This window comes from Somniosus microcephalus, chromosome 25, assembly GCF_052327205.1.
Source record: "Somniosus microcephalus isolate GS21.2 chromosome 25, FLI_Smic_1.0, whole genome shotgun sequence".
In the NCBI taxonomy this organism is placed as follows: domain Eukaryota; kingdom Metazoa; phylum Chordata; class Chondrichthyes; order Squaliformes; family Somniosidae; genus Somniosus; species Somniosus microcephalus.
Window position 1 is genome coordinate 55,007,700 of NC_141011.1, and position 23,880 is coordinate 55,031,579.

General features: G+C 48.5%; 1 protein-coding gene across 6 annotated transcripts in view; it reads right to left on the reverse strand.

The window, feature by feature from the left end:
* cfap74 (cilia and flagella associated protein 74) overlaps nucleotides 1-23,880 on the reverse strand; it is a 306,038-nt gene that overhangs the window by 131,087 nt on the left and 151,071 nt on the right. For all 6 annotated transcript variants that reach the window (XR_015073585.1, XM_085967505.1, XM_085967502.1 and 3 more), the window contains one exon: nucleotides 133-261. Coding sequence is in view for 5 of the 6 variants with exons in the window: in XM_085967505.1 (XP_085823631.1) it covers nucleotides 133-261 (129 nt within the window). In the remaining variant the exon portion in view is untranslated. The remainder of the gene's footprint in view (nucleotides 1-132; nucleotides 262-23,880) is intronic.

Genomic DNA, 23,880 nt, shown 5'->3' on the forward strand with positions numbered 1-23,880 from the left:
GTATGAATGCAAGTTGTTGCACTTCTCCCAATATGTTGTCAGTGTTGATTCTGCAAATCCTTAAGGTATGGCTGTTTTTAACCATCGGTTTTTCTGGCTTTGTGTCCATCGATGTGATAATGAAGAACTTACCTGGGCAGGAATTTGAGTTGAAAACTAAAACTGGAGCACGCTTGGATGTAACCAGTTTTAGGTAGAAGTTCCAGGTGATTTTTCAACTCTTTGCACACTTCAAACTTTAACTGGAGTGCTGTGGTTGCCCTGATGAAACAAAACACAAATCAAATAAAACTGTAGCCGAATTAAATAAACACAATGAAGTATTGCTGTGTACTTGATAAATCAGCTGAGAAATAATGTCTGCTTCTGAGCTACAATGTTAGGAGTTTCTGATCACAGAAATATCAGCAAAGGAGGGTAACAAAGGAATGGGTAGGTGCTTCACCACAGAGAGAAAGGAAAAATAATGATCTGAGCTAAGTTGGGTTGTACTCTTGTACCTTCGTGGACCAGTTACACAGTGGCCCAGGCAGCAGGTTATTTGTTTGACTTCTTAGTCAGGGAATGGTGCATTGGCAAAAGGACACAAAGAGGCAAAGAGAAATGAATATGAGGGGAAAAAAACACATTAATTGAAAAAAAAAGTATAAAGTTATTTTGTAGTATTGCATTTTGGTACTGAAAGTCATGGCAACAGGTACATCAAACTATCAAGTAGGGTAATTTATAATGTACTAGTTGATCTCCCTTGGTGCTTTTCACAGACGAAATGTACAGGTTTAGAACAACACATTTAAAGAACTTGGGACCTTCCTGGTGTATGGGGCTTAGATCCTCTCCATGCAGTGCCCTTATCAACTAAGCCAATGGGGAGCCTGATTCAGTTCTTTTGACCACAGGAAGCATCGATTACAAGGTGTGTGTGACAAACTTCATTTTTTTTTTAATGTTCTGTTTTCAAAGCTTTACGTAGCAGTCAACATTTGGTTAAATAAATGTACATTTTGTTCACACAAGGGTACATATGGAAAAAGGTGAGAAAAGTGCTTCAGGCCCATTAAAGCTCCCCCTTTCCATTAAATGATGCAACTTCTGCACCTCTCTTCCCAGACACGAGCAATACTAACTTCTGGGAGGGGGGCTAAAAGACAGAAAAAGCCCTCTGTCTGCTTGTCTCCCACTCTTGAAATCCTTCTGTCTCACTCTTCCCATCTTCAGCTCTGCCGCTCTCTCACTATTATCTCTGTTTGCCTGGAACTCTTTTTTCCTCCTAATTTTCCATTTCCTCCTCCTCCTGCACGGCAGCTTATCTGTTCTTTTTCTCTCTTTCTGTGCATCCCCTCGCTCTCCCTTTTTATTTCTGTGTCTCCCACCGCCCTCATGCACAGTAAGCTAATGAGCACGGCAAATGTTGTGGCTACAGATATCCACTCAGAGATGGACTTTCTCAATACCTGCAGGTTTTTAATGCAAAATAGCAGAAACATACAAACATATGTACAGTAAATGGGATGTTGCAACATGACAAATTGTTTGGTCTAATTCCAAATTTACAATTGGTCAGTTACAAAATGAATTATTCCACATATACAATTTGCTCACAGTTAATGAATAATTCGATATTTACACTCAGTCTCTCAGATAATGAATTATTCTATAATTTACACACTGCTCTCAGGTAATTAATGATTACAAATAAGTTAATCTCAAAAACAAATCCTTATTTACTGATCAATGCAAAAGTTCTTTGTAGTTTCCAAACTTTCCTTTTAAGAAAATAAATATAAAAATCTGAGACTTTGATTTTGAGACATTTTGCTAGGAGCTTACAAAGTGGAATATCCTCGCTATTCTTCAGTCTGCCTTTCACTGCTCCTTTCCGCACACCAACCTTCTCTGTACTGTTTCCATGATTTTAGAGTTTGTGACCAATCAAGTTACTTGAACTTTCTGTCATATTGCATTTCCTCTGTTTTATTCTGTCCCATCAATTTGTGTCTCTCACACAAATCCTCAGAGTCTGGGAGGGAAAGGCAACACCAGAGGCTCAAGTAAAGACCCAGGCTGCCTAATGGCAATATCTGTAATGGAATCAAAGTGTCGCACCAACAGCTTGACTCGACAAACTGACGGAGGAGCAGAGAGTCGGGGCAGGACAGGAGAAGCTGGGAACAGTCGCTGGGAGACAGGGGCAGGACAGGAGAAGCTGGGAGACAGGGGCAGGACAGGAGAAGCTGGGAACAGTCGCTGGGAGACAGGGGCAGGACAGGAGAAGCTGGGAACAGTCGCTGGGAGACAGGGGCAGGACAGGAGAAGCTGGGAGACAGGGGCAGGACAGGAGAAGCTGGGAACAGTCGCTGGGAGACAGGGGCAGGACAGGAGAAGCTGGGAACAGTCGCTGGGAGACAGGGGCAGGACAGGAGAAGCTGGGAACAGTCGCTGGGAGACAGGGGCAGGACAGGAGAAGCTGGGAGACAGGGGCAGGACAGGAGAAGCTGGGAACAGTCGCTGGGAGACAGGGGCAGGACAGGAGAAGCTGGGAACAGTCGCTGGGAGACAGGGGCAGGACAGGAGAAGCTGGGGAACAGTCGCTGGGAGACAGGGGCAGGACAGGAGAAGCTGGGGAACAGTCGCTGGGAGGCAGGGGCAGGACAGGAGAAGCTGGGAACAGTCGCTGGGAGACAGGGGCAGGACAGAGGCAGAAGCCAGGTATGGCCTGGGAGTGGAGACGAGATCGGTTCAGTGCATGGGGAAAAATAAAGGGGGAACATCTCCTCCGTGTTCTTTATAAAAAGGTTTACAATTTTGATACACATAGTTCTAAATATGATATTAAATATGATCAATGCCTGTAAGATTTTTTCATAATTTCAATAACAACAACGTGTATTTATATAGCCTCTTTAATGTAGTAAAACATCCCAAGGCGCTTCACAGGAGCGATTATAAAACAATGTTCGATACTGAGCCACATAAGGAAATATTAGGACAGGTGACCAAAAGCTTGGCCAAAGAGGTAGGTTTTAAGGAGCGTCTTAAAGGAAGGGAGAGAGGTAGAGAGGCGGAGAGATTTAGGGAGGGAATTCCAGAGCTTAGGGCCTCGGCTGCTGAAGGCTCGGCCTCCAATGGTGGAGCGATTAAAATCGAGGATGCTCAAAAGGCCAGAAGTCACAACTATTACTGTAATCAGGAAAACCTAGTTTTTAAATTGGGGTCACTGGATGTCCCAAGGTCATCAGATTTCTAAACATTTCAGTATTTGTTGACTTACAATTTTTTCTTCTGTTGTCACATTTTTACAATGACTGCATGGTTTCCATTTGGGTTACTGAGATCGTTTTTTGGGGAGTTAAGACAGAGGTTCCACAGGAGTGTATCAATATTTGCAGCGAACAGTATCCACAATGGAAAAGGAAGTCGGGCTGAGTATAAATCAGGCGGACGATTAGCTGTCGCCCGTTTGCACAGAGGCCAAGACAATTTCCCCTCTTACTTGTCTAAACGGGTTAGGAACTCGGATCATTATTAAGCAGAACTACAAAATTAATTGAAATTGCCGTACATTCATTAGCTTGCAACATTTTTGAATATACTGTTATTGCATTTTACACAGATTTGATTAGATTGCTTTTCCAAAAGTTGAGAAGCAGCAAAAGCATGCTTTCCTCAAGATGAAACACACACACACGTACAAATTAGAACATAAGAAATAGGAGCAGGAGTAGGCCAATCGGCCCCCGAGCCCGCTCCGCCACCTAATAAGAACTGAATAAGCGTATGAATCTTCACTTTCTTTGCTAATAACCCTAGGCAATGATTACCATCATAGCCCTGAATCTTTACGTTTACAGTGCATTTTGATAGTAATAAGTGTGGACATTAGAGTACAAAAATCCCAAAATGGATAATGCTATTTTTATAATGTCCTTAATGATTAGAAATTAAAGAGAAACACAAATGGATACGAAGTGGATGCTCTAGCCATCGGCTTCCATGACCCATTTTAGGAAAAGCTGCTGCACAGCCTTACTGTGATGAGAATGAGTTGTAACTGCTTACTCCAGATGTTCCACATTATATGAAACATTGCTGTTTAACTCACACATGATTTAATAGAAGTGATGCTGGGGGGTGGGGGGGGGGGGGGTTAGTGAATTCTGAAAAAAAATCTTGTGCAACATTAAAACAACGATTTAAGAGCCTTACATTTACTTCTTAAAAGATATTTGGAAGAAAAATATATACCACACACACTGTTGGTTATTTATGTATTCAAGTTTGTTTTCCATTCCTGGCATGGAACCAGTGCAACTGCAACCTTTTCTAATGCCTGCGGCAAGAAGGGTTGAATCACTAGATCTTCTGAGGTTGTCCTTATTTGGTGGGAGTACTAAGCTCCCAGTCTGGATTGGCTCCGCAAGAAGGAGCTCGTCAAAGGGCAGAGAATAATGCTCTTAAAGTGCTGCATGGTAGAATTTCTGCCTTGGCAAAGGTGACAGAGACTTTTACATTCTCTCTTTGCCTTGTCCAAAGGCTGTATGGGCAAAAAAAAAGTGGCGAGGAAAAAGCAATGAACGGTAAAACAAATGCGGGCAAGCGATATAGCAATGTAACACCCAAACTCCCGGTTTGATGGTTGGTGAAATGGAGATGCTGCTGGATCAATTGTGTGTGAGGAGGGTTGTCCTGCCTGGCACTGCAGACTGCCCACTGCAGCGGACAGCAGTGCAGCTTTCCTGGTAGGAGGTGGTGGTGCAATGCCAAATATTGTGTACACTACTCACAGGACCTGGGAATCAGACTGGGAGAGGACAACCCCGAGGAAGGTGCCAAGTTCAGAATACCTACCCACACCATTGAGCAGGTAGATGGCCCCGGTATGCAGGCCACAAAGTGTTGCCAATTACTGCTGGCCCATGTCAAGCCACACCTAGAATTGTCAAACTTGCAATGATGACAAGCTGGCTTGGTTAGGCATATATAACGGGTGCCACACCTGCCAAAAAGATCACCAGCCGCCACTGTAATGACTCTTAATGTGCTAATGTGAGAAGCCACACAACACCAGGTTATAGTCCAGCAGCTTTATTTGAAATCACAAGCTTTCGGAGCGCTGCTCCTTTGTCAGGTGAAGTGAAGAGATGCATATAGGCACAGCATATATGCTGTGCCTATATGCATCTCTGCATCTCTTCACCTGACGAAGGAGCAGCGCTCCGAAAGCTTGTGATTTCAAATAAAGCTGTTGGACTATAACCTGGTGTTGTGTGACTTCTTACATTTGTCCACCCCAGTCCAACACCGGCATCTCCACATCTTAATGTGCTGCAAGTGTCTGTATAGAATGGAGGCCTGAATAGTATTAAAGTAGTAACCTGGCATTCAGATGGCCCCAAGAATAAATTTGAGTATCATCTGAACCCCAAATTTAGTAAAAATGTAAAGGGAAGGGGTGCACGGGTCAAGTGAGGTGGTTTTTATTTTTATTTATTCATTCTCGGGATGTGGGCGTCGTTGGCAAGGCTGGCATTTATTGTCCAACCCTAGCCACCCTTGAGAAGGTGGTGGTAGGCCTCCTTCTTGAACCGCTGCAGTCCGTGTGGTGAAGGTGCTCCTACAATTCCATTAGGTAGGGAGTACCACGATATTGACTCAGTGACAATGAAGGAATGGCGATATACGTCGAAGTCAGGAAAGTGTGTGACTTGGAGGGGAACTTGGGAGGTGGTGGTGTTCCTATGGACCTGCTGCCCATGTCCTTCTAGGTGGTGGAGGTTGCAGGTTTGGGAGTTGCTGCCGAAGAAGCCTTGGCGAGTTGCTGCAGTGCATCCTGTAGATAGTACACACTGCAGCCACGATACGCCGACGGTGAAAGGAGTAGATGTTTAAGTCTGTGGACTGGGTTTTGATCAAGCAGACTGCTTTGTCCTGGAGAGTGTTGATCCTCGAGTGTTGTTGCAGTTGCATCCATTCAGGCAAGTGGAGAGTATGCCATCTCCTGGGAACTAGAAACACACCTGACGTACCTAGTAGCCACAGCAGATATGTGGCTGGTCCAGTTTCTGGTCAATGGTGACCTTCAGGATGTTGATGGTGGGGGACTCTGTGATGGTAATGCGACTGAATGTCAAGGGGAGGTGGTTATGCTCTCTCTTGTTGGGGATGGTCATTGCCTGACACATAAGTGGCAAGTAACATTCATGCCACACATCAGCCCAAGCCTGGATGTTGTCCAGGTGTTGCTGCAAGCGGGCATGGACAGCTTCATTATTTGAGGAATTGCGAATGCCTCACTTCTGACCTTATGATGGAGGGAAGGTCATTAATGAAGCAGCTGAAGATGGTTGGGTCTAGGATGCTGCACCAAGGAGCTATTTATTGCTTGTGTGTGTTTGTGTTGTGTTACGGTTCTATGGCTGTGTTTGCAGTGATGAGGCTTTATTGTTTGTGGTGTTAATGTCTACGTTTGTTGAAGATTGGGAGAATGGCGAGAACAGTACATATAAACTGCACAGGAAAGGGAGCAGTTGGAGGAGAAAAAGTTAATTTCCTTCTTACACAGTTATCCATTACCACACAGAGTTCTCCGACTAGCCCTGTGCTTCTGCCGACTGGAATCTGATTGGCAAACTGAGCACAGGCAGTCGAATATAAATGTAAGAAGTCACACAACACCAGGTTATAGTCCAACAGCTTTATTTGAAATCACAAGCTTTCGGAGCGCTGCTCCTTCGTCAGGTGAAGTGAAGAAATACATATAGGCACAGCATATATAGTCAGAGAATACTGCCAGATGATTACAGGTAATCTTTCTAACTGCCCTTTATCACACCTCGGCAGAGAGATAATCACAGCAATCAAAGGTGTGAATGGTGTCCAAACAGGTCAGTCAGGAAAACATTACATCAAAGAACAATGAGGTGGGGTCACAGGGGGTCAAATGCTGGGGTCTGTATGAAAAACAAAAAACAAACAAAAAACTATTTTTTTGCTGGAAATCACAGCAGGTCCGGCCGCCTCTGTGTAGAGAGAACAAGCCAACGACAACTCGAGTCTGGATGACTCTACGTCAGGTGGGGTTACATGTAGCGTGACATGAACCCAAGATCCCGGTTGAGGCCGTCCTCATAAGTGCGGAACTTGGCTATCAGTTTCTGCTCGACGATTTTGCGTTGTCGTGTGTCTCGAAGGCCGCCTTGGAGAATGCTTACCCGAAGATCGGAGGCTGAATGTCCTTGACTGCTGAAGTGTTCCCCGACTGGGAGGGAACACTCCTGCCTGGCGATTGTTGTGCGGTGTCCGTTCATCCGTTGTCGCAGTGTCTGCATGGTTTTGCAGATGTACCATGCTCCAGGGCATCCTTTCCTGCAACGTATGAGGTAGACAACGTTGGCCGAGTCACATGAGTATGTACCATGTACCTGGTGGGTGGTGTCCTCACGTGTGATGATGGTATCTGTGTTGATGATCTGGCATGTCTTGCAGAGGTTGCCGTGGCAGGGTTGTGTGGTGTCGTGGTCGCTGTTCTCCTGAAAGCTGGGTAATTTGCTGCGATGGACCCATGGCGAAGAATCACTGAAAAGACTACACGATAGCATCAACAAGTTCCATCCCACCATCAAACTCACCATGGACTACTCCTCAGAATCCGTTTCATTCTTGGACACACGAATCTCCATCAAAGACGGACACCTCAGCACTTCACTCTACCGCAAGCCCACGGACAACCTCACGATGCTCCACTTCTCCAGCTTCCACCCTAACCACGTTAAAGAAGCCATCCCCTATGGACAAGCCCTGTGAATACACAGGATCTGCTCAGACGAGGAGGAACGCGATGGACACCTACAGACGCTGAAAGATGCCCCCGTAAGAACGGGATATGACGCTCGACTCGTCGATCGACAGTTCCGACGGGCCACAGCGAAAAATCGCATAGACCTCCTCAGAAGACAAACACGGGACACAACCAACAGAGTACCCTTTGTCGTCCAGTACTTCCCCGGAGCGGAGAAACTATGCCATGTTCTTTGCAGCCTTCAACTTGTCATCGATGACGACAAACACCTCACTAAGGCCATCCCCACGCCTCCACTACTCGCCTTCAAACAGCCGCCTAACCTCAAACAGACCATCGTTCGCAGCAAATTACCCAGCTTTCAGGAGAACAGCGACCACGACACCACACAACCCTGCCACGGCAACCTCTGCAAGACATGCCAGATCATCAACACAGATACCATCATCACACGTGAGGACACCACCCACCAGGTACATGGTACATACTCATGTGACTCCGCCAACGTTGTCTACCTCATACGTTGCAGGAAAGGATGCCCCGGAGCATGGTACATCGGCAAAACCATGCAGACACTGCGGCAATGGATGAACGGACACTGCACAACAACGCCAGGCAGAAGTGTTCCTTCCCAATCGGGGAACACTTCAGCAGTCAAGGACATTCAGCCTCCGATCTTCGGGTAAGCATTCTCCAAGGCGGCCTTCGAGACACACGACAACGCAAAATCGTCGAGCAGAAACTGATAGCCAAGTTCTGCACTCATGAGGACGGCCTCAACCGGGATCTTGGGTTCATGTCACGCTACATGTAACCCCACCTGACGTAGAGTCATCCAGACTCGAGTCGTCGTTGGCTTGTTCTCTCTACACAGAGGCGGCCGGACCTGCTGTGATTTCCAGCAAAAAAATAGTTTTTTGTTTTTCATACAGACCCCAGCATCTGCAACATTTGACCCCCTGTGACCCCACCTCATTGTTCTTTGATGTAATGTTTTCCTGACTGACCTGTTTGGACACCATTCACACCTTTGATTGCTGTGATTATCTCTCTGCCGAGGTGTGATAAAGGGCAGTTAGAAAGATTACCTGTAATCATCTGGCATTATTCTCTGACTATATAAGCTGTGCCTATATGTATTTCTTCACTTCACCTGACGAAGGAGCAGCGCTCCGAAAGCTTGTGATTTCAAATAAAGCTGTTGGACTATAACCTGGTGTTGTGTGACTTCTTACATTTGTCCACCCCAGTCCAACACCGGCATCTCCACATCTTAATGTGCTGCAAGTGTCTGTATAGAATGGAGGCCTGAATAGTATTAAAGTAGTAACCTGGCATTCAGATGGCCCCAAGAATAAATTTGAGTATCATCTGAACCCCAAATTTAGTAAAAATGTAAAGGGAAGGGGTGCACGGGTCAAGTGAGGTGGTTTTTATTTTTATTTATTCATTCTCGGGATGTGGGCGTCGTTGGCAAGGCTGGCATTTATTGTCCAACCCTAGCCACCCTTGAGAAGGTGGTGGTAGGCCTCCTTCTTGAACCGCTGCAGTCCGTGTGGTGAAGGTGCTCCTACAATTCCATTAGGTAGGGAGTACCACGATATTGACTCAGTGACAATGAAGGAATGGCGATATACGTCGAAGTCAGGAAAGTGTGTGACTTGGAGGGGAACTTGGGAGGTGGTGGTGTTCCTATGGACCTGCTGCCCATGTCCTTCTAGGTGGTGGAGGTTGCAGGTTTGGGAGTTGCTGCCGAAGAAGCCTTGGCGAGTTGCTGCAGTGCATCCTGTAGATAGTACACACTGCAGCCACGATACGCCGACGGTGAAAGGAGTAGATGTTTAAGTCTGTGGACTGGGTTTTGATCAAGCAGACTGCTTTGTCCTGGAGAGTGTTGATCCTCGAGTGTTGTTGCAGTTGCATCCATTCAGGCAAGTGGAGAGTATGCCATCTCCTGGGAACTAGAAACACACCTGACGTACCTAGTAGCCACAGCAGATATGTGGCTGGTCCAGTTTCTGGTCAATGGTGACCTTCAGGATGTTGATGGTGGGGGACTCTGTGATGGTAATGCGACTGAATGTCAAGGGGAGGTGGTTATGCTCTCTCTTGTTGGGGATGGTCATTGCCTGACACATAAGTGGCAAGTAACATTCATGCCACACATCAGCCCAAGCCTGGATGTTGTCCAGGTGTTGCTGCAAGCGGGCATGGACAGCTTCATTATTTGAGGAATTGCGAATGCCTCACTTCTGACCTTATGATGGAGGGAAGGTCATTAATGAAGCAGCTGAAGATGGTTGGGTCTAGGATGCTGCACCAAGGAGCTATTTATTGCTTGTGTGTGTTTGTGTTGTGTTACGGTTCTATGGCTGTGTTTGCAGTGATGAGGCTTTATTGTTTGTGGTGTTAATGTCTACGTTTGTTGAAGATTGGGAGAATGGCGAGAACAGTACATATAAACTGCACAGGAAAGGGAGCAGTTGGAGGAGAAAAAGTTAATTTCCTTCTTACACAGTTATCCATTACCACACAGAGTTCTCCGACTAGCCCTGTGCTTCTGCCGACTGGAATCTGATTGGCAAACTGAGCACAGGCAGTCGAATATAAATGTAAGAAGTCACACAACACCAGGTTATAGTCCAACAGCTTTATTTGAAATCACAAGCTTTCGGAGCGCTGCTCCTTCGTCAGGTGAAGTGAAGAAATACATATAGGCACAGCATATATAGTCAGAGAATACTGCCAGATGATTACAGGTAATCTTTCTAACTGCCCTTTATCACACCTCGGCAGAGAGATAATCACAGCAATCAAAGGTGTGAATGGTGTCCAAACAGGTCAGTCAGGAAAACATTACATCAAAGAACAATGAGGTGGGGTCACAGGGGGTCAAATGCTGGGGTCTGTATGAAAAACAAAAAACAAACAAAAAACTATTTTTTTGCTGGAAATCACAGCAGGTCCGGCCGCCTCTGTGTAGAGAGAACAAGCCAACGACAACTCGAGTCTGGATGACTCTACGTCAGGTGGGGTTACATGTAGCGTGACATGAACCCAAGATCCCGGTTGAGGCCGTCCTCATAAGTGCGGAACTTGGCTATCAGTTTCTGCTCGACGATTTTGCGTTGTCGTGTGTCTCGAAGGCCGCCTTGGAGAATGCTTACCCGAAGATCGGAGGCTGAATGTCCTTGACTGCTGAAGTGTTCCCCGACTGGGAGGGAACACTCCTGCCTGGCGATTGTTGTGCGGTGTCCGTTCATCCGTTGTCGCAGTGTCTGCATGGTTTTGCAGATGTACCATGCTCCAGGGCATCCTTTCCTGCAACGTATGAGGTAGACAACGTTGGCCGAGTCACATGAGTATGTACCATGTACCTGGTGGGTGGTGTCCTCACGTGTGATGATGGTATCTGTGTTGATGATCTGGCATGTCTTGCAGAGGTTGCCGTGGCAGGGTTGTGTGGTGTCGTGGTCGCTGTTCTCCTGAAAGCTGGGTAATTTGCTGCGATGGACCCATGGCGAAGAATCACTGAAAAGACTACACGATAGCATCAACAAGTTCCATCCCACCATCAAACTCACCATGGACTACTCCTCAGAATCCGTTTCATTCTTGGACACACGAATCTCCATCAAAGACGGACACCTCAGCACTTCACTCTACCGCAAGCCCACGGACAACCTCACGATGCTCCACTTCTCCAGCTTCCACCCTAACCACGTTAAAGAAGCCATCCCCTATGGACAAGCCCTGTGAATACACAGGATCTGCTCAGACGAGGAGGAACGCGATGGACACCTACAGACGCTGAAAGATGCCCCCGTAAGAACGGGATATGACGCTCGACTCGTCGATCGACAGTTCCGACGGGCCACAGCGAAAAATCGCATAGACCTCCTCAGAAGACAAACACGGGACACAACCAACAGAGTACCCTTTGTCGTCCAGTACTTCCCCGGAGCGGAGAAACTATGCCATGTTCTTTGCAGCCTTCAACTTGTCATCGATGACGACAAACACCTCACTAAGGCCATCCCCACGCCTCCACTACTCGCCTTCAAACAGCCGCCTAACCTCAAACAGACCATCGTTCGCAGCAAATTACCCAGCTTTCAGGAGAACAGCGACCACGACACCACACAACCCTGCCACGGCAACCTCTGCAAGACATGCCAGATCATCAACACAGATACCATCATCACACGTGAGGACACCACCCACCAGGTACATGGTACATACTCATGTGACTCCGCCAACGTTGTCTACCTCATACGTTGCAGGAAAGGATGCCCCGGAGCATGGTACATCGGCAAAACCATGCAGACACTGCGGCAATGGATGAACGGACACTGCACAACAACGCCAGGCAGAAGTGTTCCTTCCCAATCGGGGAACACTTCAGCAGTCAAGGACATTCAGCCTCCGATCTTCGGGTAAGCATTCTCCAAGGCGGCCTTCGAGACACACGACAACGCAAAATCGTCGAGCAGAAACTGATAGCCAAGTTCTGCACTCATGAGGACGGCCTCAACCGGGATCTTGGGTTCATGTCACGCTACATGTAACCCCACCTGACGTAGAGTCATCCAGACTCGAGTCGTCGTTGGCTTGTTCTCTCTACACAGAGGCGGCCGGACCTGCTGTGATTTCCAGCAAAAAAATAGTTTTTTGTTTTTCATACAGACCCCAGCATCTGCAACATTTGACCCCCTGTGACCCCACCTCATTGTTCTTTGATGTAATGTTTTCCTGACTGACCTGTTTGGACACCATTCACACCTTTGATTGCTGTGATTATCTCTCTGCCGAGGTGTGATAAAGGGCAGTTAGAAAGATTACCTGTAATCATCTGGCATTATTCTCTGACTATATAAGCTGTGCCTATATGTATTTCTTCACTTCACCTGACGAAGGAGCAGCGCTCCGAAAGCTTGTGATTTCAAATAAAGCTGTTGGACTATAACCTGGTGTTGTGTGACTTCTTACATTTGTCCACCCCAGTCCAACACTGGCATCTCCACATCAAGTCGAATATAAGACCACAGTGAGAAACTCCTGGCTTCATCAAAGCAACTACAAGAAATTATGACCCTGCCCCTTGTATAGACGTGACCCATGTCCTCACCTCAGAGAGAGCTGTCAATCAAACCTATTGTTTAAAAAAGATGCCCACTGATGTCAATCACACGGTATATGTCTGAATTGAATGGTTTTAGTCACTGATCAGTTCCAAATACTTTGATCAACCCATAATTGCAGGAAATTACCACTTGACCTGACAGCTTTCAGGGACACTGCTGCACAGAATAACATTAATGGCTCTGCATTCAGCATATTAACCCTCCTTTTGTTCATCACAAACAAACTACAGATTAATATTAATGACTTTGGCATAAAAGATCATTTTATGTATATTATCTGCAGCTTAAAAAAAATCAGCTAGCGGTACCCAATGTTAACCCCATGTGCACCAGGAACTAAGGAAAAGGAATAATATGCCAGTGACAAACATGCTTCAGTTTTGTCACAGAAGGTTAACAGCTGCCTTGAAATGCCTTTCTGCCGCAGGGCCCTTCAAAGCTTCTACAGAAATTACACTGTCATTTCTCACAGCACGATGTCCGATCGTAGTTAGGAGATGATAAAGCCTTTGGTGCGTTGTTCTTGTTTCACTGATGGCTCCGGAAAAGGGAACAATTATGAAAGCAGCTGAAGTTCTGTAATCCTGGAATCCTAGAATAGCACAGTGCCGAAGGAGGCCATTGGGCCCATCGAGTCTGCGCCGGCTCTTTCGAAGAGCAATCCAGTTAGTCCCGCTCCCCCGCTCTTCCCCCATTGCCCTGCAATTTTTTCTCCTTCAGTATTTATCCAATTTCCTTTTGAAGGCTACTACTGAATCGTTATCCACTACCCGATCAGGCAGCGCATTCCAAATCCTACCCACGATTTTAGTTGAGGATTTCCAAAAGCCGAGTGTATTTGACTACCTTCCACTCCCTCGACATGCAGGTAATCTTGGTTGGGGGGGGGGGGGGGGGGCGGGGAGGAGCACAGATTACCATTATAAATCAAAAATGATTCATGTGCAAATACACCCCACGGGTAAGAAGGTTGTGGTGTTAAACCCTTGCTGCTGCTGGTGCAAACTATGTAGAATAAATTAAAGAAAAACACATATGAGCAAAATATCAGTTGTGGGGTCTGCATCTGGAACACTGAACCAGAGATAGATCTGAATAGATCAGTTGGCCTCATTATGCCACCTGACATGCAGTCTTTGTTCTGTATTATAGGTTACATAATCTAATGATGAGGAGAGGTATTAAGCTACAGATTGATAAGAAGCAAATGTATGCAATTGAGGTAGAGCACCATGAACATAAAACAGCCTGCTTCAGTATCCGGACACTGGCTAAAGACTTGCCCAACCGTGTAATTGAAAATTACATTCATGAAGAAATTAAACTGCAAACTGCTGGGACCATTATTGTTTACAGTGTACATTAAAGATTAGGAATGCCTTAATAACAACTTGTATTTATATAGCGCCTTTAACGTAGTAAAGCGTCCCAAGGCGCTCCACAGGAGCGATTATCAAACAAAATTTGACACCAAGCCACATAAGGAGATAGTAGGGCAGATGAGGTGGTTTTAAGGAGCGTCTTAAAGGAGGAAAGAGAGGTAGAGAGGCGAAAAGGTTTAGGGAGGGAATTCCAGAGCTGAAGGCTTGTCCACCAATGGTGGAGCGATTAACATTGGGGATGCTCAAATTCAGTGATGATACAAAATGGGGTGGGGGGGGGGGGGGGGGAGCGGTAGGGCTACAAATAACAGGTGACAAGTGAACCAAATACAAGGAAATCTGATTAGAATAAGTGATTTGGTTGCCAAGTGGCAGCTGGTGTTTAATGTGGATAAATATAAAATGATGAGACTGGAAAGGGAAAATATAAAATGAACAGTACTCGATTACAAAGTACAATAGAGCAGAGGAATCTGGGGGTACCGGCAGATAGCTTGTGAAACCATCGGCACATATTGCACAGTAAACAGAGTCAAACAAGGTCTTAGGGCAAATAACCAGAGGGATCGAACGCAAGTCCAGGGAGGTAATAGGGAACTTAGAGAGAGCAAAGCCCTGCAAATCCTGGTTTGGGCCCACCCATAGTCCAGTGTACAGTTCTGGTTACCATACAATTGTGAGTACATCTTGGCTTTAGAAAGGAAACAAAGGAGGATAACTATCCTAACTCTGGAGGTTAAAACCCAACTACAAGGAGAGATTGAAGAAACTGTAAATATATATACTGGAGTATCAGGGCGCCCTTATCAAAGTTTTCAAGAGTTTAAACGGGTGTAGGTGAATGGTAGGGAACATTAGTGCAGTGGTGATGTCACTGGGCTAGTAATCCAGAGGCCTGGACTATTGATCCAGAGACGTGAGTTCAAATCCCACCACGGCAGCTGGGAATTTAAATTCAGTTAATTAAATAATCTGGAATAAAAAGCTAGTGTCAGTAATGGAACCCATGAAACTATCGGATTGTCGTAAAAACCCATCTGGCTCACTAATGTCCTTTAGGGAAGGAAATCTGCCGGATCTGGCCTATATGTGACTCCAGACCCACAGCAATGTGGTTGACTCTTAATTGCTCTCTGAAATGGCCTAACAAGCCACTCAGTTGTAACAAACCGCTACAAAACAAAATAATAAAAATGAAACCAGACAGACCACCCAGCATCAACCTCGGCACCGGCTACGGACACAGCAATGGCACACCCAGCCCAGCAAAGTCCTCCTCACCAACATCTGGGGACTTGTGCCAAAATTGGGAGAGCTGTCCCACAGACTAGTCAAGCAACAGCCTGACATAGTCATACTCACAGAATCATACCTTTCAGCCAATGTCCCAAACTCCTCCATCACCATCCCTGGGTATGTCCTGTCCCACCGGCAGGACAGACCCACCAGGGTTGGTGGCACAGTGGTATACAGTCGGGAAGGAGTGGCCCTGGGACTCCTCAACATTGACTCCAAACTTCATGAAGTTTCATGGGCAAGGAAACCTCCTGCTGATTACCACGTACCGCCCTCCCTCAGCTGATGAATCAGTACTGCTCCATGTTGAACACCACTTGGAAGAAGCACTGAGAGTAGCAAGGGCACAGAATGTACTCTGGGTGGGGGACTTCAATGTCCATCACCAAGAGTGGCTCGGTAGCACTACTATTGACCGAGCTGGCCGAGTCCTGAAGGATATACTTGCCAGTCTGGGCCTGCAACAGGTGGTAAGAGAACCGACACGAGGGAAAAACCTGCTTGACCTCGTCCTCACCAATCTACCTGTCGCAGATGCATCTGTCCAAGACAGTATTGGTAGTAATGACCACCGCACAGTCATTGTGGAGACAAAGTCCCGACTTCACACCGAGGACACCCTCCATCGTGTTGTGTGGCACTAACACCGTGCTAAATGGGATAGATTCAGAACAGATCTAGCAGCTCAAAACTCGGCATCCTTGAGGCGCTGTGGGCCATCAGCAGCAGAATTATATTCCACCACAATCTGTAACCTCATGGCCCAGCATATCCCTCACTCCACCATTACCATCAATCCAAGGGGACCAACACTGCTTCAATAAGGAGTGTAGAAGAAGAGCATGTCAGGAGCAGCACCAGGCGTACCTAAAAATTAGGTGCCAACCTGAGGAAGCTGCAACACAGGACTACATGCATGCTAAAAAGCAGAAGCAGCATGCTATAGACAGAGCTAAACGATCCCACAATCAATGGATCAGATCAAAGCTCTGCAGTCCTGCCACATCCAGTCGTGAATGGCGGTGGACCATTAAACAACTAACGGGAGGAGGAGGCTCCACGAATATCCCCATCCTCAAAGATGGTGGAGCCCAGCACGTGAGTGCAAAAGACAAGGCTGAAGCGTTTGCAACCATCTTCAGAGGTGCCTAGTGGATGATCCATATCGGCCTCCTCCTGAGGTCCCCACTGATGTGCCTCAATGAATCCGAGACTCGACGTTAACGGAGCAAAGCAAGGCTTTTATTAACTCAGAAAGTAATACACATTGGAGAAGTGTCTCTCATCCAGAGATCTGCTGTACTGCTGTGAGACACGCTGGGGCTTGCTTAAGTAGGGGCCAGGTATGGGCGGAGCCCTACACACAATACAATACAGGTAAGGAAATGAAACTGAAACTAAACTAAACACAGGGAATACAGTGCCTGATGAATGGCATATTTCATCACATTCCCCCCTTCTACAGATTTAGTCTGTTCGGGGGTTTGATAGTCCTCTGTGACCGACGTAGCTGTTGTGGTGCCGCGGGTGTCGGCTGGGTGTCCCCGGTGGCCTCCTGGGTCTCTGCCGGGGGCGCCGCCAAGGTTGTTGAAGGGGTAGTTGGTGGGGGCACCGTTGGTCGATGTTCTTCCGGGGGTGGTGAAAGGATAGTGGGTGGGTAAGAATTGCGGTGATCGTTGTTGCTGTTGTTGTCGTGGTTGTTGTCGTTACCGGCTGGGGCGACGTCTTTTATGGACACGGTGTCCTCCCTTCCGTCGGCGTGCCGGACATACGCGTATTGGGGGTTGGCGTGGAGTAGGTGCACTGACTCCACGAGGGGGTCCGTCTTGTGGCCCCTCACATGCCTTCGTACAAATACCGGACCTGGGGTGGACAGCCATGACGGCATGGATACGCCCGAGGTGGATTTCCGGGGAAAGACAAACATTCGTTCATGAGGCGTGGCATTAGTGGCAGTACACAATAGCGACCGTATCGAATGGAGCACATCTGGGAGGACTTCCTGCCAGCGGGAGATAGGGAGGCCCTTGGTCCTTAGAGCTAGAGTGACTGCTTTCCATACTGTCCCGTTCTCTCGCTCCACCTGGCCGTTACCCTGGGGGTTGTAGCTGGTGGTACGGCTCGTGGCGATCCCCCTGGACAGCATGTACTGGCGTAGCTCTTCACTCATGAAGGACGCCCCCCTATCCGTATGGATGTAGCTCGGCATGCCAAACAGGCAGAACAGGCTGTTGAGGCATTTAATGACCATGGCGCTGGTCATGTCTGGGCAGGGGAAGGCGAATGGGAAACGGGAGTATTCGTCCACAATGTTCAGGAAGTAAACATTGCGGTCGACTGATGGGAGGGGGCCCTTGAAATCTAAGCTGAGCCGCTCAAAGGGCCGTGTAGCTTTGATTAAGTGGGCTCTATCTGGGCGGTAGAACCGAGGCTTGCACTCAGCGCAAGTGCGGCAGTTCCTGGTCAGGGACCGAACTTCCTCAATCGAGTAGGGTAAGTTGCGGGACTTTATGAGGTGGAACAGCCGTGTGACCCCTGGGTGGCAGAGGTCGTTGTGGAGGGTCTGTAGCTGATCCCCGGTGGTGCTGGCACACATCCCTCGTGAGAGGGCGTCGGGGGATTCGTTAAGGGCCCCTGGCCGGTAAATGATGTCATACTCGAAGGTGGAGAGCTCGATCCGCCACCTAAGAATCTTATCATTTTTAATCTTCCCCCTCTGTTTATTATTGAACATAAACGCTACCGACCGCTGGTCGGTAAGTAGGGTGAAGCGTTTGCCGGCTAGGTAGTGGCGCCAGTGGCGCACTGCCTCCACGATGGCTTGGGCCTCCTTTTCCACGGAGGAGTGTCTGATCTCGGGCCCTTGGAGGGTCCTCGAGAAGAAAGCTACGGGCCGCCCCGCCTGGTTGAGGGTGGCCGCCAAGGCAAAGTCAGACGCATCACTTTCCACTTGAAAGGGAGTGTTCTCGTCCACTGCCTGTAGCGTGGCCCGCTCAATATCCCGCTTAATGCTTTTGAAGGCGGCGTGGGCCTCAGCAGAGAGCGGAAAAGAGGATGCTTTCAAGAGGGGGCGGGCTTTGTCGGAGTAGTTGGGGACCCATTGGGCATAATAAGAAAATAACCCCAGGCACCTTTTCAGGGCTTTGGGAGTGTTGGGCAGGGGGAGCTCCCGTAGGGGGCGCAATCGGTCGGGGTCTGGTCCGATTTCCCCATTCTCCACCACGCTGCCTAGTATGCAGAGGTGCGTGGTGTTGAAAACGCACTTGTCCTCGTTGTAAGTGAGGTTGAGTTTCTGTGCGGTTTTCAGGAACCTCTCGAGGTTCGAGTCGTGATCCTGCTGGTTGTGACCGCAGATGGTGACGTTGTCGAGGTAGGGGAAGGTTGCCTGCAAGTGGTGGTCATCGACCATGCGGTCCATCTCCCTCTGGAAGACCGAGACCCCATTCGTCACCCCAAAGGGGACTCTGAGGAATTGGTAGAGGCGTCCGTTCGCCTCGAAGGCGGTGTACGGGCGGTCCTCTGGTCTGATAGGGAGCTGGTGGTACGCTGACTTGAGGTCGATGGTGGAGAACACCCGGTATTGGGCGATTTGGTTCACCATCTCGGATATGCGGGGTAGCGGGTAGGCGTCTAGCTGGATGTATAGATTAACCATCTGGCTATAATCTATCACCATCCGCTTCTTCTCGCTACCCCTCACCACCACCACTTGGGCGCGCCACGGGCTGTTGCTGCGTTCGATAATGCGCTCCTTCAGGAGCCTGTCTACCTCGGTCGCGATAAACCGCCTGTCCTCCCAGCTGTACCTCCTGCTTTTGGTCGCTATTGGCCGGCAGTTGGGAGTAAGGTTCGCGAATAGCGAAGGCGGCTTTACTTTCAGGGTAGCCAGACCGCACACTGTGAGGGGCGGCTGGGACCCACCGTAATTGAGCGTGATGCTTTGGTGGTGGCACTGGAAATCCAGGCTCAAGATCACGCTCGCACATAGATTCTTCATGATTAGTAATTTAAAATTATCGTATACAGTTCCGTTAACGGACAATTGTACCGCGCAGTAACCCATAATGGTCGATGTCTGGGTTTTATCAGCCATAGAGATGGTGCCCCGAGCAGGGACCACCGTTAGAGAGAGTTGTTGTGCTAGTTCAGGGTGGATAAAACTCTCCGTGCTTCCACTGTCAATTAAACATTTAACCCTGCACCCGTTTACCTCGATGTCCACCATTGATTTGGATAGTGGGTGCGGTCTGGTCTGGTCCACTGTGACCGATGCCACTGTAGGGCCCTGATCGAGACAAGATGGCGTCCACGCTGTCTGCTCACAAGATGGCGGACCCCACGAGGTCGGGCAAGATGGCGTCCAAGATGGCCGCTCCCACGGCGCACACGCGGCGGTGGCGGGTTTTGCAGCGGGGTTCCCTCTGCACACCTTCCCGAAGTGCCCCTTCTTACCGCACTTAAAGCAGGTGGTGCCTTTCGCCGGGCACAGGTTTCTGATGTGCTTCGGCTGCCCGCAGAAGTAGCAGTTGGGGCCCCGACGCGTCGCGGCTGTCGTAGGGCTTCTGGGGGGAGAGCGGGGCCCCGACGGTGTCAGGCTGCCGGGCGGGGAAGATGCCTTCCAAGATGGCGGCGCCCTTGGTGCACACGTGGCGGCGTGGGCCGAAGAGTAGGCGTCCGAGTTTCTCTGGGCCACATCCAGGGATCGCGCTGTGTCCACAGCCTGTTTCAGGTCCAATCCTGTTTTTTCCAGTAGTCTCTGCCGGATGTAAGTGGAGCTGAGGCCTGCGATAAAGGCATCACGAACAAGCTCGTCAGTGTACACTGCGGCTTTTACATCTTGGCACTTGCAGTCTTTGCCAAGCGTTTTCAGGGTGACTAGGAACTCATCCAGCGATTCCCCAGGTTGCTGTGTGCGAGTAGCGAGCAGATGCCTAGCGTACACCTCGTTCGTAGGCTGCTGGTAATGCGCCTTTAGGATGTCGCAGGCGGCCGGGTACGTGTCGGCGTCTTGGATGAGGGGGTAAACCCGGTGACTTACCCAATTCTGCAGGATTCCGAGTTTCATACTCTCAGCGTCCGTAGCGCCTGTGATGGCTGCGGAATTGTCCAGGAAGAATTCCATACACTGAAACCAGTGTCCGAATCGTGCCGATGCGTCCGAAGCATGCGGGTCCAAATCCAAACGTTCGGGTTTCAAGAGTTGGTCCATTGCGTTGAAAATTTAGTTAATAAAATTGATGTGCCTCAATGAATCCGAGACTCGACGTTAACGGAGCAAAGCAAGGCTTTTATTAACTCAAAGTAATACACATTGGAGAAGTGTCTCTCATCCAGAGATCTGCTGTACTGCTGTGAGACACGCTGGGGCTTGCTTAAGTAGGGGCCAGGTATGGGCGGAGCCCTACACACAATACAATACAGGTAAGGAAATGAAACTGAAACTAAACTAAACACAGGGAATACAGTGCCTGATGAATGGCATATTTCATCACACCCACCATCACAGAAGCCAGTCTTCAGCCAATTCGATTCACTCCACGTGATATCAAGAAACGGCTGAGCGCACTGGATACAGCAAAGGCTATGGGCCCTGACAACATCCCTGCTATCGTGCTGAAGACTTGTGCTCCAGAACTAGCCGCGCCTCTAGCCAAGCTGTTCCAGTGCAGCTACAACACTGGCATCTATCCGACAATGTGGAAAACTGCCCAGGTGTGTCCTGTCCACAAAAAGCAGGACAAATCCAATCCGGCCAATTACTGCCCCATCAGTCTACTCTCAATCATCAGCAAAGTGATGGAAGTTGTCATCGACAATGCTATCAAGCGGCACTTACTCACCAATAACCTGCTCACTGATGCTCAGTTTGGGTTCCACCAGGACCACTCGGCTCCAGACCTCATTACAGCCTTGGTCCAAACATGGACAAAGGAGCTGAATTCCAGAGGTGAGGTGAGAGTGACTGCCCTCAAGGCTGCATTTGACCGAGTGTGGCATGAAGGAGCCCTCGTAAAACTGAAGTCAATGGGAATCGGGGGGTTAAACTCTCCACAGGCTGGAGTCATACCTAGCACAAAGGAAGATGGTTGTGGTGATTGAAGGTCAATCATCACAGCCCCAGGACATCACTGCAGGAGTTCCTCAGGGCAGTGTCCTATAAGAACATAACATAAGAAGTAGGAGCAGGAGTAGGCCATACGGCCCCTCGGGCCTGCACCACCATTCAATAGGATCATGGCTGATCCGAACTTAGACTCACGTCCACTTCCCTGCCCTCTCCCCGTAACCCCTAATTCCCTTATCAGCTAGGAAACTGTCTATCTCCGTTTTAAATTTATTTAATGTCGCAGCTTCCACAGCTCTCTGAGGTAGCAAATTCCATAGATTTACTACCCTGAGTGAAGAAGTTTCTCCTCATCTCAATTTTGAAACGGCAGCCCCTTATTCTAAGATTATGCCCCCCAGTTCTAGTCTCACCCATCAGTGGAAACATCCTCACCGCATCCGCCCGATCAAGCCCCCTCACAATCTTATATGTTTCGATAAGATCGCCTCTCATTCTTCTGAATTCCAATGAGTAGAGGCCCAACCTACTCAACCTTTCCTCATAAGTCAACCCCCTCATCTCCGGAATCAACCGAGTGAACCTTCTCTGAGCTGCCTCGAGAGCAAGTATATATTTTCTTAAATATGGAAACCAAAACTGTACGCAGTATTCCAGGTGTGGCCTCACCAGTACCCTGTATAACTGCAGCAAGACTTCCCTGCTTTTATACTCCATCCCCCTTGCAATAAAAGCCAAGATTCCATTGGCCTTCCTGATCACCTGCTGTACCTGCATACTAACCTTCTGTGTTTCATGCACCAGGACCCCCAGATCCCAGTGTCCTAGGCCCAACCATCTTCAGCTGCTTCATCAATGACCTTCCCTCCAACATAAGGTCTGAAATGGGGATGTTCGCTGATGACTGCACAGTGTTCAGTGCCATTTACAACTCCTCAGATAATGAAGCAGTCCATGCCCGCATGCAACAAGACCTGGGCGACGTTCAGGCTTGGACTGATAAGTGGCAGGTAACATTCGCGCCACAGAAGTGCCAGGCAATGACTATCTCCAACAAGCGAGAGTCTAAACACCGCCATTTGACATTCAATGGCATTACCATCACCGAATCCCCCACCATCAACATCCTGGGGATCACCATTGACCAGAAACTTAACTGGACCAGCTACATAAATACTGTGGCAACAAGAGCAGGTCAGATGCTGGGTATTCTGCGGTGAGTGTCTCACCTCCTGACTCCCCAAAGCCTTTCCACCATCTACAAGGCACAAGTAAGGAGTGTGATGGAATACTCTCCACTTGCCTGGATGAGTGCAGCTCCAACAACACTCAAGAAGCTCGACACCATCCAGGACAAAGTAGCCCCCATGATTGGCACCCCATCCACCACTTTAAACATTCACTCCCTCCACCACCGGCGTACCGTGGCTGCAGTGTGTACCATCTACAAGATGCTCTGCAGCAACTCGGCAAGGCTTCTTCGGCAGCACCTCCCAAACCCGTGACCTCTTCCACCTAGAAGGACAAGGGCAGCAGGCGCATGGGAACACTACCACCTCCAACTTCCCCTCCAAGTCACACACCGTCCTGACTTAGAAGCATACCGCCGTTCCTTCATCGTCGCTGGGTCAAAATCCTGGAACTCCCTTCCTAACAGCACTGTGGGAGCACCTTCACCACACGGACTGCAGCGGTTCAAGAAGGCGGCTCACCACCACCTTCTCAAGGGCGTGAGACGGGATGGGCAATAAATGCTGGCCTTGCCAGCGACGCCCACATCCCACAAAAACAAATTTTAGAAAAGGTGAACTGAACCCGAATAAATGGCAGCACTTGACATACTCACAAACTCTGAAATGGGGGCATAGACTCCCGCTCGGAAAAGGAAAAGTGAACTGAGAGTTCAGATTTAACTACTTCACACAGACACCGGTGAATGTGTGCAAGTGGATACTGATGGTGAATTCAAGAGAGAATATGATAGTCTCTTCCTCAAAAAAATTAAGGACCCAAAATTGGCAGCTGTGGGCTACAAAAGCAAGGTAATGCGGGCAGGCGGGGGCAGAATATATAGTGCTGGACCTGGTTATACCAAGTCCCTGACACGGTCATTGCCAGAATATATAGTGCTGGACCTGGTTATACCAAGTCCCTGACACGGTCATTGCCAGAATATATAGTGCTGGACCTGGTTAT